General features: G+C 40.6%; 1 protein-coding gene across 3 annotated transcripts in view; it reads right to left on the bottom strand.

Moving 5' to 3' along the window:
- VWF (von Willebrand factor) overlaps positions 1–16,521 on the bottom strand; it is a 263,892-nt gene that overhangs the window by 204,010 nt on the left and 43,361 nt on the right. For 2 of the 3 annotated variants that reach the window (XM_090043874.1, XM_090043876.1), the window contains exons 1-5: positions 6,868–6,957; positions 4,244–4,298; positions 2,625–2,798; positions 1,226–1,328; positions 937–1,145 (exon numbers count right to left, since the gene is read on the bottom strand). In XM_090043874.1, coding sequence (XP_089900000.1) covers positions 937–1,145; positions 1,226–1,328; positions 2,625–2,798; positions 4,244–4,298 — 541 coding nt within the window. In that variant the 5' untranslated portion in view covers positions 6,868–6,957. Of the gene's footprint in view, positions 1–936; positions 1,146–1,225; positions 1,329–2,624; positions 2,799–4,243; positions 4,299–6,867; positions 6,958–16,521 lie in introns of those variants that run through there. The other variant, XM_090043875.1, reaches the window with a different exon arrangement.

Raw genomic sequence — 16,521 nt, 5'->3', positions numbered from 1 at the left:
AGAAGCCTAGATTTTGTTTCATGAATATGAAAAAGAGATGTACATCTAGTTATAATCACTACAAGACTAATGAAATGACACCTTTTTATTATTTTTGCCTAATTTGTTGTGTTTTTCTACATTATGTATAATATAGTAAATTAATGTATATTCCAATAGAGTTATATTTGCTTTTGCTTCAGTCTTAAATCTGAATCATATAGCCCTAGACCCTTAGCATATTTGTAAAGCTTCTAGTTTCTATTTAACTGGAGAAAAATGTGTTGTATTACAAGATGATGTACCAAACCATTTGCACGCAACTTTTCAAAATCCTAGATTCACTCATGATTATATAGCCCTTACTTTCAGTATTATCTTTCAAGGGCCAACATCTATAAACAGAGATATCCCTAAGAGTGTGCAGAGCCTGGAGCATATCAGCCCATATGGAGCCAGGGGGTGGCAAGCGGCTGGATTGGGGGGGGGGCGGTTTTCGAGCAGCTGAAGCCCAGATTAGGGGAGTTGTGGAGGGTGGCAAGTAGCCAGAGCTGAAGCTGGCAGCGCACGGCAGCCCCGGCAAAGCTGGTGGCAGCAGGGCCTGTACGGCACTGTCTGCAGGGCCCAGGGCAGTCGCCCTGATTCAGCCCCGCCAGGGACAGCCCTATCTATAAAAACCACTAATTTAGAGCTCTTTGTGTTACTGAGGGATAAGACTTGAACCTAATTAATTTTAAAGAGAAAAGGAAGAAAAAAAGACTAAATGATTAAGTCCTATAACTTATTAGCACATCAAAATGCAGTCCTATTAGATTATCTTTTTGCTAAATTAACAATATTAGCTATTATTAATTTTTATTATTATTACTATTATTATATTAGTGCCACATTGTAGAATCTATCTTACTTGGGGCTCTTGGAGTATATATCAGAAAGTCATGCAAATATTAGTCTTACCTTCCTGAGTCCTGAAGTCATCTTCAGCAAAGCTATTAAAGTTGCCACAAAGGCCACAGGTTTTATTATAATGTTTATCTTCAAGCAGTATCTGAATATTGCCACTGATATCAATCTTTACCACAAAGCCATGCTCCTCACTGGATAACTTATAATAACCTGCCTCATTCTCTAGATGTATCCCATGGGAAGCAAAGGGCATGGAAATCCTATGAAGAAAAATAAAGATTTCTCAGAATGTGGCATGCAAATAACATGCATCCGCATCATTTGCTAATTCAATATCTACCTTTTGTCTCCCTGGGTCACAGTTCCATCTATAGAGAAGTGAATGTCAAAATATTCTCCAAGATACACAGAGAAGCCATTCCTTCTTCCATTCTGATAATTACCTGTAAGGAACCAAGAGATTATTTTCTCACTTTTAATAAACTGAGCTTCCTAAATTTGATTGTTCTTCTCAAAAGTATTCATATTTTATGTTATCTGTATATGATCTTTCCATGATCATTACTGGTAAATTGTTTGCATTAGCCACCATTCATAGCTGAATTGAGATCAAGGTGCTGTTCTGTCAGACATTAGACAAATATATTATAGTTTCATAGTTTTATAGATGTTAGGGTCAGAAGGGACCTATTAGATCATCGAGTCTGACCCCCTGCCCTGGGCAGGAACGAGTGCTGGGGTCAGATGATCCCAGCCAGGTGTCTGTCCAATCTCCTTTTAAACACCTCCAAGGAAGGGGACAGCACCACCTCCTTTGGAAGCTTATTCCACATTTTGGCAACCCTCACTGTAAACAATTTTTTCCTGATGTCCAATCTGAATTTGCTCTCATCCAGTTTGTGGCCATTATTTCTAGTTACCCTGACAGGCACCTGGGTAAACATTGTATCCCCTATTTCTTGCTCACAGACAAAACAGCAATAGGGTCAATTCCTGAGTCAACAGGATTACCTGCATTGCAGCAACTCTTTCACAGATTGGGAACACACTACCCAATGTTTCAAGGGCTTCTTTTGTATTCCACCAATTACTATTTAATATAAAAGGCAAACCTGGAAGCAGGGATGAGAATATAGGACTCCCCCTTCCCGGTAAATGTCCATGCCACTAGGATTATAGTCATGTACTCTCCTGTGCTCCATCTTTGGCTCCATGAACCTTACTTTCTTTTTCACAATTGGCCACAGGGGTGAAGATTACCTCTTCTATCCCACCCTAGCTCACAGCCTGGTGGTTGGGGCACTACTCTCCTGAGGTCAGAGATGTAGGTTTGAACCCCAACACAGTGAAGCCATAAAACCTGGGTCTTCTGTTCCCTGGCCCAGGGCCCTAAAGCACTCACCTATGCTAGCAAAGATTGGCACCATCCCAGAAGGTTGTGCTTTAAAACAGTGTTTCTCAATCCATGGGTCACAAGATTATATGCAAAGATTACAAACAAATGTTAAAAAAAAAAAAAGGATCAAACTTTAAAAATGGATTCTCCTTTAAAGGACAAAAACATGGGAAACCATGGCCTTTCCCTTGTAGGCTTTCAGTTTCAGCCTGCATGGGGCTGCCTGCACTAAGCACTGTGCTAGGATCCTGCCTCCTGTTTTGAGAGAGTTCAGCAGCGGAGGATGCTACAGCACAAAAAATCTTGTGGACTTGCTGCTTCTGACACCCTGCTTGAGGCTCACCTAGGACTGTGAAGGAACGCTTGTGACAGTCTGTGGCCAGGATGTAACTGCAGTCCCCAGCAAAGTCATAAAAAGACTCATCAAATGTTTCAATGTGAGCATCTCCAAAAAGGCTGCAGCGGGAAGCTGATGGCTCTTCTGTTCTTCCTTCTGCTGAGAAAGAAGTTGATGATCCTGGATATCAACAAAAAAAAATGTACTTGTAAAGGTAAAGCAAATCATTTTACGTTCTCTGTGGAACAGGTCTTTAGCTGATGTAAATTAGGACTGCTCCACTGGCTACCACATGCTCTTAAAAGTCACTTTGCTAGATTGTCAGATGGCATAAATTAGCCAAACACATTGATTAACACTCGAACAATGCAATTTTACATCACTTTCACCCACTCCTAAGTAAGATTACACCTACTCAGTATCTGACCATATTCTACACATGGTCTGAGCCTGTTATTCAGGCAGTTTCCTGAAGAGAACTCTAGGCTTAGGCCAATAACCAGTGACACGCACTTGCAATACATGCATACACACATACCACAGTTACACGAGTATTATTTTCATTCCAGCCAGGATCCTGAATACACTTAAAAGAACACATCAAAATATAGTTGAAAATGTATGTGCTAGGAACACGAGACCAGAGTAGATAGCTGGCTACAGTGCAAGAACTAAGGAAATGCCTATTATAAACATTTGGGCCCCAATCTTTAACTTCAGCAACATTCCAGCTGATCTCATTAAGCCAAATTCTTCAGAAAAGCACACTGCTGCCCAAGTAATGGGAAAAGGAATTGCCCAGTCCCTAGCAACGTTTTCCTTGAATATCTGTTTCAATTTCAATACAGATTTGCTTTGGTTATACTCATGCCCCTTTTGCATTTGCTGGCTTAGCGTGGCAGCACTTACAAGGCTGAGCTTGTTTCTTTATATTCAATAACATAAGGTCACATTAGGGCAATTAAATAAAGCCCAGCCTTGCAAAATACTTCATGCAAAAGAATTCCATTGATTTTAGTGGATCTCTGCATGGTTTCAAGTATCTTCCTGTGTAGGTCGTGCACTGAAATTTGCTGAGCTTGAGAACCAAGAGACCTAAGTTTAGGAGCTACTGAGGACTTTAAACTGCTTTTGAAGTCACTCCAGTTTAAAGTCACTGACTTTAGTTTTTAAATAGCTCACATGCCTGATACAACAATATAAATATATACACTATGATAACATAAGTGAGTGCATGCTTAAATTGGAACTGTTTTTCTTAAACCAAACACCCCATTCATTCATGATTTAGGGCTTGACCTGGCCGGGCAACGGGGTCTAACGCTATTAGGCCTCTTCGCTATTAGGCCTCTTCACCTTCACGGAGTCCAAATACAAATCAACAGGGTACCATAAAAACACAAGGTGTTGGTCACTTGAACCTTATTGTCCTCAATGAGGAGCTTTCTGAGTGCAGTGTTTTGTAGGACAGTAGACAACAACATTGTCTGTTACCTCCCACACTGATAGGATTCTTATTTGAGAAAGGAAGGCAGGATTGTAAAGGGAATAAGTTAAAACAGCCATAAAAGGAATTTTTAAGAAGTCCAATGTTTGCTAGTATTAGAAATAAGACACCTTCTTACCCGATGTTAGTATGGGCAGAACCAACTGCATTAACAGGACCAAGAAATGGATCATCTAGTAAAATAAGAAGACAAATATTAAAATATTCTTTGTCAGCGTTTAACATGCTGAAAACGGCAGGCTGTTTCCCTGAGCTCATTGTGAACCTCACCCGCCTTCCATATTCTTCCTCAATATTTAATGAATTGGAGATTCTACCCAATACTGGAAAAACTGAAACAAAGTATTTCATAATATTGTCAACCTATGAATGTGTAACAGTTTCAAGTACATACAATGAGAAATAATGCACTGTGAGTCCTCAGCTCTGCCTTCCTATTGCTGCAGGCAACATCAGCTATCACTCCCTGAAGTAAATTTAAAATCCTAAATGTACGTACCTTATCTGGGTGCTTCTCACAGGCTTTAAAAGTTTCACAACATGCAGAACACGCAACAAATCTTTACAATATTTTAAAACCCTTTGATAAGTGTTTAAAGTTACCAGTTACAAGGCAGTGTAGACAGAGACCCAACTAGGTCCTGTGAAGCTGGAGTATTGCGTCCAATTCTGGGCGCCACACTTCAAGAGGGATGTCGACAGCATGGAGAGGGTCCAGAGGAGGGCCACTTGCATGATCAGGAGGCAGCAGGGCAGGCCCTATGAGGAGAGGCTGGCTGCAGGACCTGAACCTGTTCAGCCTCCACAAGAGAAGGCTGAGGGGGGATCTTGTGGCCTGTTATAAACTAGTCAGGGGGGACCAGCAGGCATTGGGGGAGTCACTGTTCCCCCGAGCACCACCAGGAGTGACCAGGAATAACGGTCACAAGCTGGCAGAGGGTAGGTTTAGGTTAGGTATCAGGAGGCGCTACTTCACAGTCAGGGCGGCTAGGGTCTGGAACCAGCTTCCAAGAGAAGTGGTGCAGGCTCCTACCCTGGGGGTGTTTAAGAGGAGGATAGATGAACATCTTGCTGGGGTCGTTTGACCCCAGTACTCTTTTCTGCCGTGGCAGGGGGTCGGACTAGATGATCTGCTCAGGTCCCTTCCGACCCTACAAACTATGAAACTATAAGTATCACAGGGGTCTGTTTCCAGAGATAAGCCTTTAGAGGACACAAACCTGGAGCAAAATCCTGGCTTCATCCAAGCCAGGTGAACTTTTACTATTCATTTTGACAGAGCCAGCATTTCACCCCTTGTCTCTGTGTCTGTGAATCAATTGCCATACCATCAAAGATGATAAAAATATATGCAAGCTGCACCTATCAAAAGAGTTAGCAATGCATTCATTCTGTGACTAGAGGTTACTAGGTGATGGATAAGAACAAAATGGTGGTAACAACCATCTCCCCTTTCCATGGCCACTGCACTAGTGACCCAGCCTCTCTTAAGGCAGTGTTGCTGTGTGCTAGGGCATCTGGTCTCTGCTCCTATTTCACACTTCTTTAGATCAGATCAAGAGATCAGATCAAGAGATCAGACCAAAGGAAGTGGTGCTCGCTCCTACCCTGGGGGTCTTCAAAAGGAGGCTAGATAATCACCTTGCCGGGGTTGTTTGACCCCAGTACTCTTTCCTGCCCAAGGCAGGAGGTCAGACTCAGTGATCTGCTCAGGTCCCTTCCAACCCTACCAACTGTGAAACTATGAAAATGTAATTCTACCAGCCACCTTAAAACATCATACATATTGGGATCCAATATATACCATCAACAAATCAAACCTATATTTCTATCCAAAAAAAAACAACAAGTAAAGCCCTACTGAATAGTGGAATGTACTCATTGGGTCAAATTTCGCTTTTATTTGATGTGGGTGCAATCCCTTTGACTTCTTTTCCATGGCCGCAGTTCCCATGAAGAATCAATAGGAGTTACACCTGTGGAACTTAGAACCGACTGTCTCACTTTATTTACAGATAAAAAGGAAGGAAGAACCTGTGGAAGATGCTGGTGTCTATGACATTGTTGGTACCTATAAAGACAAAGCTCCTACAGGATGCCATAATAAAAGCTACAGCAGAAACAATTAAATGGAAGAGATTTTTTTTTTTAAACACAGGAAGCAATAGAAGTCATTGAAGATTAAGCGTGTGGTGATATATATTTTTAAAATCAGTGCATTTATATATCATTGCACTTCTTCAATTAAATCCCCATTGCAGCAGTGGCAACCTATGTTCCATGGGCCAGATCTAGCCTATAGTGCCATCTAATCTGACATATGGAAGTGGGGCTTCAGTGGCAAACACTTTCCCCATGCCACTGCAGGGAGAACCAGCAGTAGCTAGGTCCTAGCATTCACCTGTCCTCTCACCTCTGACCCAAGCTGGATCATTCCAGCTCACAGCCTAAAAAGACTGTTCTATTGCATTATTTTATTGTCTCCTCCTCTAAATGATAGCAAGAAAAGCCAAAGTGATATTAGAAGGACCCCTGTAGCCCCTCCACACATACACACAAGTTCCCCCAGTTAAAAAAAAAAAACTTGTTCCCTTCCAAACTCTTAATTCCTGAGATATAATTTACTGTAAGTTTCCATCTTATACATATCAGTTAGAGCTGCCTGATGATGACCTTACCTGGGTAATTATACAATCAGTTTCATTAGGAAACAACACACACACACACACACACACCCCCTACCTTTTTCTGTGCAAAAGTTCAATTGCACAAAATAAATGGCTTCCCTGGTTTCGTCTACAAGGACATTGTTCCCACCTCCTTCAAAAGGCTGAACTGGTATGGAATGGAGCTGAAATTCCTTGTTTTTATATGGAGGCAGGAACTCAAGTTCATTTAAAAGGGAAGATGAGGATAAATGTAACATCCGCCTGAATTTCAACACAATGGTGTTAAAGCTATTATCGCATAAATCTTGTCGCCTTAATTGCCAAAAAGATACAATGAGGGGAAATCGTATTAAATACTTACATGACTGATAAGTCTTTAAAATGAGTTGTGCATGTGTGAGAAAAAGAAATTTAATTAGTGGACTGGCAAAGAGAAATATAGGACCTGCTATGCTAAAGAGCATTGATTTGTCTAGTTTCATCCTCTTACAACAAAGGCTTTGAACAAGCTAAAAAAAAAAATTTACAGAGTTAGTCATGTCACACAGTGTGATATTGGTGAAGGGATGATCAATATACGAAACAAAACAGATGTATACTTTTAATTTAAATGGCTTACTACCTTACTTCACAAACATTTATAGATAACCAAAGAAAGTCAACTGCATGCATAACTGTTTACAGTATTGGGGCCCTATTTGAACTGAGAAAAACAATGCTCTGAAAGAACAAAAATAAGGTTGCCTGAGAGAATACAGAACGTGTGTGTGCATGTCTCTTATGTACAAGCACCAGTAGTTCTGAGGACAAATTGGCTACTGTCTGCACACAGTTCCTAGGAAAACCAAGGTACAGAAAATAAAAGCCTCAGAATTTCATCAGAACTTGTGCTAGAAGTGATTTTTTTTATTAGACCAACTAGATTTCTGCAAAAAAATTCTTTAATTGCAAGCTTTCAGGCACAAGAACCCTTCTTCAGGCACAGAAGAAAAGATAGCATTTGCATTAAGGTATATTCCTTCTTGACCCTAAAAGAGAATCAGTTTAGTCCTTGAAGCATGTTCTTTAACTTCTTTCATGATCACTTATTTATTTTATGGAGCTATGAACTTTGCTCCTTCAACTTGCACACCTTTTTCAAAAAAGCTGCATGACAAAAAACTTTACTTTATATCAGTTACAATACCTGTGAAGAAAAATCACCCAGGTCGTTTTCCCCTCCATGAAAAGGCTGCAGAGAAGACTTTTGGGAACAAACCCACCACCATGATTGTCTTACTCGTAGCTCCATTTCCCATTTGCCTAATAGGGATGGGATTTACTTCCAGTTCCATTCCATGGAAAAAGCTGTGTTCAGACTGACAGGGCTGCAAGGAAATAGCCTGGATTTCTTAATTGTTTACATCCTGTCTCTTTCATGGTTGATTTCATTTCAAGGGGAAAATATTGTTGAATGTTGTTCTTGTATTTGGACTTAAGATTATATTAAAGCCCAAATGTAAATGCCTTTGAGGATGTGAGCTTTGGTGATTCAGGGACCTCTAGAGAGATGTTCCCAGCCTTTCTTTACAAGGTGGAAAGCCCAGGAATCAACGAATGAGACTGGGAAGAGTAAAGAGCCTCCCACCACATTCTCCCCCTTCAGGGGTAAACCTTTCAATGCCTAACCACAAGTACCCATCTTTTCCTTTCAGCAAGCTTTCTAACTAACATATATATGCCTTTCAGCAAATGAATGTGTGTGGGGTTTTTGTTTTAATCTTCTGGATTGGCACTCAGACAACACAGCGTGTCAGGTTTTTGAGAATATAAACCCCATCCCTTTCTTGTTGTAATATGACAATGTCCTTCACATTTGATAAAAAGTTATTTATTTTCTTTTTTGGACACAGGATTGTATCACCCAACATACTGACTGGTGCTTTCCTTTGATACTTTTTGAGGTGTTCATTTTAATGCTTTTGCATTAACCTCTTCTCTGTTCTCCCAGTAGGCATTTGTCTGTCTCACAAAACAACAGAATTACACCAGGTGAGACATCTTTCAAGTGAGGATTACATTCAGGAGCTGATAAAGTGAAGGTGGAGTGACCTCTCCCCACCAGTATCCCCCTCTTAGGCTTGTTGATTTAATCCAAAGGAAAAGTAAGTTCCAGTATGTTTGGCACCAGCTTGGCCAGGTTCTCCTAGGGAGGACAGAGTCAAGTCCAGGGAAAGACAGAAGGAACTGGAATGGCACAACTAAGATTATTTGGACTCCACTCTCATGGAAAATAAAGCAAGTGAGCTTCTAGCCCTTGAGTTCTACCAAAGCTCTAAACTACATAGCAGACTGACACAAATAAAAGGGTACTTTCAGAAAGACCTTCATCCTGCAACTGACTGGCTATTGCTCCACCTGTCCTAAACCTCAGACCCACATGCTTTCAACTGCAGATTCAGACCCTCAGGCTATATCAATGCAATCGTTTAGGAATCTTGGTACTAATGCTAAAAGGAGTTAGCTAAGGAGTCCTAGACATGTTGAATCCTGTTGTTAAGTATGCTAGAGACATTAAGGAGCGGCACAGACAAAGAAAACTAGTTGAGCTTGCCACAGGATGGACAAAACTTCCTTTGTTTAGTCCCTGGCTCAGTTTTTCCAATAAGAAAGGAAGCGATAATTAAAGAGAATGTTTATTGGCCGATGCTGTGTACTGCTCCAAAATGAAACAGGGGAATGTTTGTGAAGACCTCATGTTTATTTTTAAAGCGTTGGTTTACTAGGAATTACACTCATTATACACACCAGGAAATATCTGAAATTACATACAAAGTGCCTGGAAACCCATTTTATGGCCGTCTCTGTGGTAATCAGATAGGATATTTGGGAAAAATTCATTTTATTACTTTGTCGCCTCTTGCCAGTAGTCCTTTCCCTTCTTTAGCAGGCCAAATATGGCAACAGCAGTAACTAGCTATATGATAAAATTATACTGACACATTACAATTATCAATGGTGTGCCAACATTATTGTGGGCATGTTACACACATACATATACAAGTCCCTGCACTGAAGAACTTGAAACATAAGTATACAATATACAAATGAAAAGGAATAGAAATAATGCAATAATATTTATGGGTAAAAATAATGTACTAGGTCAGTGGCTCTCAACCTCTTTTAGACTCAAATATTTCTTGATAGAGTCAAAACACCTCTTGGAAAATGCCAACTTTTTCACTCAGAAATATAACAGAGTAATTCTTCATCTGCAAAGCACTCAGACCCCAAAAGGTTAGCATGTTTTAACACTATGGATTCCAGTTTGAAATTGCTGGATTTATTATGTGAATCATATTTGCATACATAGCAAGGTGCTGCAACATCCTGACTGAGCATCACTGCATTAGACGCAACACAGCTTCATCTTTCAAAAAACAAGTAAGGCCTGGTCCATGGCTCACTGAAGTGTCCCATTAACTTCAACAAGAGATCCAGTTTACCTAAAATGTGAGCCCTGACACATTAATTGAAATTTAGGTGAAAAATCATAGAAAAGATAAATGGAACAGACAAGGTACGATGAGAAGATGGTTCTCAGTGGATTACCAAAGCAACTGGCATTAGACCTTAACACATTTAACCTTTATGCTAATTAATTAAGAGTGGGGAGCAGCGTATATAGCATGCTAATAGTTAAACTAAAACTATGGGGAGGGGTCACTGCAGACTCAGATGAAGGCAGAAACCTAGCATAAAAAAGGAGTGCTGTGAAAGCATTACAGATATACCCACTACTATGTAGTACAGTTAGTAATGAGGTGTAGGGCAAGCAACTAAAGGATTTACTTACATAGGAAAGCATTTCTCAGTGTAGTATCAGGTATGACTCTGAAGTGAAATAGCAATAAAACCCCTGTGTAAACACACTTATCACAGCATGACAACCCCCCCGCCCCCTGCCCAGATTAGAAAGGGGCTTAAAATAGACTGACAAAGCTACCCATATACACTGAAACGAAGTGGTCCCTTGGGAAAAGGGGGCAGGGGAAAGGAGTGTGACTCAAAGGTCTTCCTCAGCCTAGCAGCCCATACCATGAGTTGCTTCTGTAGCCAACATCACAAGATATGGTCAGCATCATGTCCAACTCCCCACCTGAACAACCAGGTGCCCATTTACAGGTGGGCCAACTGGAGATGGTCTTTTGCCCAAGTCCAGAGTACAGCTTGAACTCATGGAAACAAGACAAAACACCTTTACTGGTCACATCAGGGTAAGTAAATCTGCCTCATACAGAAAAGCCCTAAATGAAAGTCCTCTTAAACAAATCCATTTTAATACTTATGGGGAAATAATCCATTTACAGATATTTAAGGGAAGGGGAGACTCTCAGAAATCAGTAATGGCTGAAAGACACCTGTGACTGGGAGAACAGCAGTATGGATAAGTATTAGTAGTGCAATATAATAGTACAGAAGTAGTCTATAATTTAGGGCTGCACATAAAGACACATGACATCACTAAGCAGTACCATAAAAGGCTTCGTTTGTTCTGGGGATATGTCCTCAAGGGAGTGACATGCATCCTCTGGACCAGTAGTCAGCAAGCTTTTTGTGGCAGTGGGCTGAAAATGACCTGGCTCAGATCTGAAACAGGCCAACACTAAGACCGGGCTGCTGCCACTGCTTCTCCCTGCTAGCCAGCTACCGCACAGCATGGGCAAAGGCAAAGGCCCTACTCCCAAACCTCCCCTGAGGCCCACAAGCCAGATCTGGCATGCAGGCCCTAGGTTGCAAACTCCTGCTAGGCGAGTCCTAGGTTATCCATGATGTACCCCTTCACAGCCAGTTCTGATGGTTTTATGGATGCTTTGCACTAAAAAGCACAAAGCAGCTGGAACTAACATCAAATTTATCTCTGTGGTTGTAACACAGTTAAGCAGAGGTTCCTTAAAACAAACACACTTATGATATTGTGAGGCCTCAAGCAGACTTCAATAACTGACACTATAATAAGATGCATTTGAAGTAGGCAGAAATTTTCCATTGGGGAAAAAAAAAAATATCAATATCATCCCTTCTAGCCCTGTATCAATAGCAGCTTCAGTATAGATTTTAAGTTGCTGATACCACATCGTCCTCCCTGAAGTAGACTTTATGATATCCTATTTCAAAGGAACCATTGCCTTTGACTAAGGAGAGGACAAGACTAGACCCAGTAATTTCCAAGTTTATTAACTCTTTCCATTTGCAACCCATCAAATCAGCAAGCCTTTTACCCATGGTTTGGACACCCCTAAAATACCTGGAAATGTCCACTGTGTGCACACACCTTATATTTAAACATGATAACACTTTACTACTCTTCCCTGTCATGATACTTGGCAATAATCCTTCAAATATAGTTAAGCCCTCCTATTCCTAGTTGCAAAGTATCCTCCCCAAGTATCTGAACTAAGGATAGGCCTTGCAACATGCCTGGAAGTTTACCAAATTCAGGCTCTGCGGCAAGGAAATAACTTCACTGATCTCACCTATTGCAGATGGAGAGAGATTAAACCAATCATTCAGGGCTTTATAGGTTTATAGTTCAGTTCAAGATATTAGCTTTGAAGTTATACTTACTCCCAGGCCATTGCATCATTGGACCTCAGTGTTAACACCTGCTCAGAATTATGCTTTGCTCTTAAGAGCCACACGGTTATTCTCATCTCTAAACTTTTGTAGGGGAAAGCAGTGAACCAGAATTAAGATAACAAGCCCATAATCCCAGGCACAGTAGTGAAGAAAACATCCCTTTCCTGAAACGAGGATATCAAAATGTCAAGTAGGAGGCAGTGTGTCATAGCTAAAGAGACAGCTTTTCAGCTAGTGTTAATTGGGATAGCTCCACAGAAATAAATGGAGCTGTACCATTCTAAATAAGCAGTGGGTCTGACCCAAAGCTTTAGAAGTCAACTCTTCCCGAAATAAACCAACTGCAGCAGTGTCACAAGACACAGAACCTTATTAATCCCATGACAAAAATACTCCATCCGTTTAGAATTATGGCTACAATTGTAAACTTGGATTCCTAATCTATTTTACAGGGTGTCAAAACTGAAATTACCCAAAACTTCTTGAAGTCTTTATTGCCCAACCCTGTACCAGCTGAAGCTGAATTAGATATAATAAAGAAAATAAAAAAATCTTCTCTCTCTCTCAATTTTAAGAGAAATTGTCCTGTATGTAATGTAGGCAGCAGTTTGATGACAGTACTAAGACACCAATGCATTCAACCTATTTTATAGTACTTCAGAGATGGAGTACTTGGACTCATTAAGTAATCTGGGGATCTTCATTTTTGGTCTCTTCCAGTCACAAGTTATATAGCAGATTCCTACTATAATTTCTCCTTTCTTCTCTGTTTCTTAAGCCTTTCCTCAAAGGCTTAAACATTTACCAAGAATGAAACACTCTGCATGTAGGCACACAACCTAAGGCCTCTCTTCTCTCCTGTCATGCCTGCTTCTTCTGTTCAACATTCAGATTTCCATTTATGTGAATTCTTATTCATCAGGTCATCTTGCTTATTTCCCCGTGTGTCACATACTCATGTGTCTGTAAGCTAATGCAGCAAGGTATATTAATAGTCCTCTTTTGCCTATTGTTCAGAACAGCCACATCTCTAGTCTGACATGTTTATGCTGGATGGACAGGATGTGCCAGCTTTTCTGAGTTAAATGACATTTCTAAACAAAATACTAAATATATACCTCCAAGCCAGCCCACTGCTCCACAATTACCCTGTGGTACTTTAAACTCAACTAGGCTATTCCAGATGGATCAAAAATTTAAGCAACCCTCTTATATTTTAGCTTCAAGAATGACATCAATCACTAACCAATCAACCACCACAATGTCACTGTTAGGCTGGCAAAAAAATAAACACAACAGAAGAGATGCTGCCATTAGGATAATGAGAGAGAGAAACTGAATGAGGCTGTTCCTTCTCATGAGGTCATGGTGGTTTTTAAAGCCAACTTTTAGCAGCAGCTAATCCCCCTCTCTGGCATCAAGGTTTGCCTAGTAGCTGCATTTCTAAAATGCTTTTAAATGTAACCATGAAACTCTAACTAGGGCTATGCACCAAAGGGCTAATATTTCCGAGCTGTGAACTCATATACCCATAATTCAGTTGCAACAACCATTAATTTGTCCAACTCTTCCCTTTCTTTTTTCTGTTTCCTAAATTTGTCCAAATTCCACCATCCACACACACGTCCACTGCTTCCACTTAAGGATAGGCCCTGATCCTGCAAATCCTCACATGCATAGAATTTTGCTGTTGTGCAGAAAGCCCACAGAGTAACTGGTATCAGAGTAAGGCCCCTTTTGTGAATTTAAGTAATGCTTAAGTGTTGCTTAGTCCTTATACCATCCCCTTGCATGGACATCAATTTCACTCATGATACATAACCACATACAGTGTTTTGTGTCATTCTATAAACATGAGCTGCAACTAGATGTGGGGACAGATGGGATTAAATGCTGACTGTAATCCTGGACAAGGTGTGGCACTAAATATCAATCCCACTTGGAGCCTATAAAATGACATGGTGAGCAAACAGTTGAGCTGGGTGAATTCTGAAATATTAGCATTTAAATTATAATCACACTCCGAGTGGCCATGGCTCACATATTTCAGAACTATTGGAATTTGATACAGTTGGGGTATAACCCAAATAACAATGGGCATCACACAATGAATCAAACACTGCAGGTCTGATTCCAGTTCAGGATCTGATCCAAAACCTATCATCTTCAGTGGGATGAGGTTGGAATGAAGTACTGATCCGTGTATTGCATGGTTGCTGTGCCAGAATCACTCCCATCTGTGGAGAACAGAAGAAAGGTCAGAAACCCCTCCACAAAACAAATTTAAAGGTAAGGATAGGGGGAGCTTGGGGCCAGTTCAAGGAAAGAAAGTAGTAAAAAAACATCTTTACTTCTCCATTGGAGCCTGTCAGGGGCATGAATAGGGCATGGACAGGTGGGCTCAGTGCTATGGGGTTATAAGCCCAAGAGTCAGAAAGGCAAGGACAGGAAGAAGGTGGGACCTTATTTCAAGATTTATGCTACCTTTAATTCCCACAATACTAACTTCAAAACAGGAAAGTAAGTTGCTTAGTCCTTGTAAGTCGGTCTGGTGGAACCCTGCTGCCTGATGGGGGGGAAGAGAGATGCCAAAGGTCCTCTACCCCCACATCTCACTCCAGGGCTGCAAATATCGTAGCCCGACTACTCCATGAATGGCAGGTGAAGTCAGTTAGTAAGGCTCTGGGGTTGGAATGGCACAGCTCCCCTTTGCAGTCCAATTAAGAGTCATCAAGCTTAATGCCAAAAGGCATCATTATGAGCATGTAGCTTGATCTTCTTTATAATACAGGCCCCAAGACTTCCCTGAAATAATTCTTATGGGAGCAAGAGCACATCTTTTCAAAAAACATCCAAACCTAAAGTAAAAAAAAAAAAAAAAATCAAATCCATTATAGCCGTTGCTAAGTTGCTCAGTGGTTATTTACCACCACTGTTAGAACTGTGCATCTTATTTCTAATCTGAATAAATCTAGCTTCAAACTCCATCTACTGGAGTTTCTTATACCTTAATTAAAGAGTTGCTCATTATTAGAATGTCCTTTCCCTCCCTCAGATATTTGTGGACTCAGGGATATAAGTAAGATTTTGCCCCAGTTCTAGGAAAATCTAGTGGACTCATTTATATGTAAGGGCTCCTTGTGGAGGCGCTGTCCAGCCACTGGGGGCATATCCCATGGGCATAGGAGACCATTCAGCAGCCCCTGGCAACCATCCTTCCTGCCTAACCATTGCTATCATTCTGTATAGACTGTGTTTAAATCATCCCTTAAGCTTCTATTTGTAAAGCTAAACAGATTGCATTCCTTAAGTCTTTCCCTATAAAGAGATGGCTTTCTAATCCTTTAATCATTTTAATAGCTCTTCTCTGAACCCTTTTCAGTTTATCAACCTATATCTTGACCTGCACACACAGGAACTGGATGTGGTATTCTACAATACAAAATAAACTCCCTACTCCTACTTGATATTCCCCTGTTTACATATCCAAGATACTCATTATTAGAAATTCGAGGAAAAGAATCATTACTAGAAACATTAAATGGCATAGGGCCAAGAACAGTCCCCAGATAGAACCCCACTGCAAACACACTCACTCAACAATGATAATCATTTAGTCACTTTTAAATCCATTAAATGGATGCCATATTGATTTTGTCATTCTAGTTTCTTAATTAAAATATTACAAGATAGCGAGCCTTGCAAGTCAGTCACATCAACATTATTACCTTTATCAACCCAAGTTTTTATCACATAAAAAACAAGTTCTCAAGTTAGTTTGCTAGCCTATTTTCTATATATCTTCAATCAACTGGCATCGCAGTATACTACTTTCATTTTCAGCAAATCCCTCTGCCATGCCTTTAAAACTTTTGGGTGCAAGTTATCTGGGCTTGTTGATTTAAAAATATCTAGATGCAACAGCTGCTGTTTAACATCCTCATACTAAGGGCCTTGTTACACCTTACACTGCACTAATGTTGATTTACTTAGTACTAGCTTGGAGTCTGGAGCATCACACCTCCAGCTTGAGTAATACATTTGTGAGGAATAACCACACCTTAATAGAACAGGAGCTAGATAGTGCAGATTGAGAGATAATCCTGCC

This window comes from Crocodylus siamensis, chromosome 4 (genome assembly GCF_052110815.1).
Source record: "Crocodylus siamensis isolate JL-2025a chromosome 4, ASM5211081v1, whole genome shotgun sequence".
Lineage (NCBI taxonomy): Eukaryota > Metazoa > Chordata > Crocodylia > Crocodylidae > Crocodylus > Crocodylus siamensis.
Note: the sequence above shows the minus strand (reverse complement) of the source record. Positions and strands in the feature narration are given on the sequence as shown.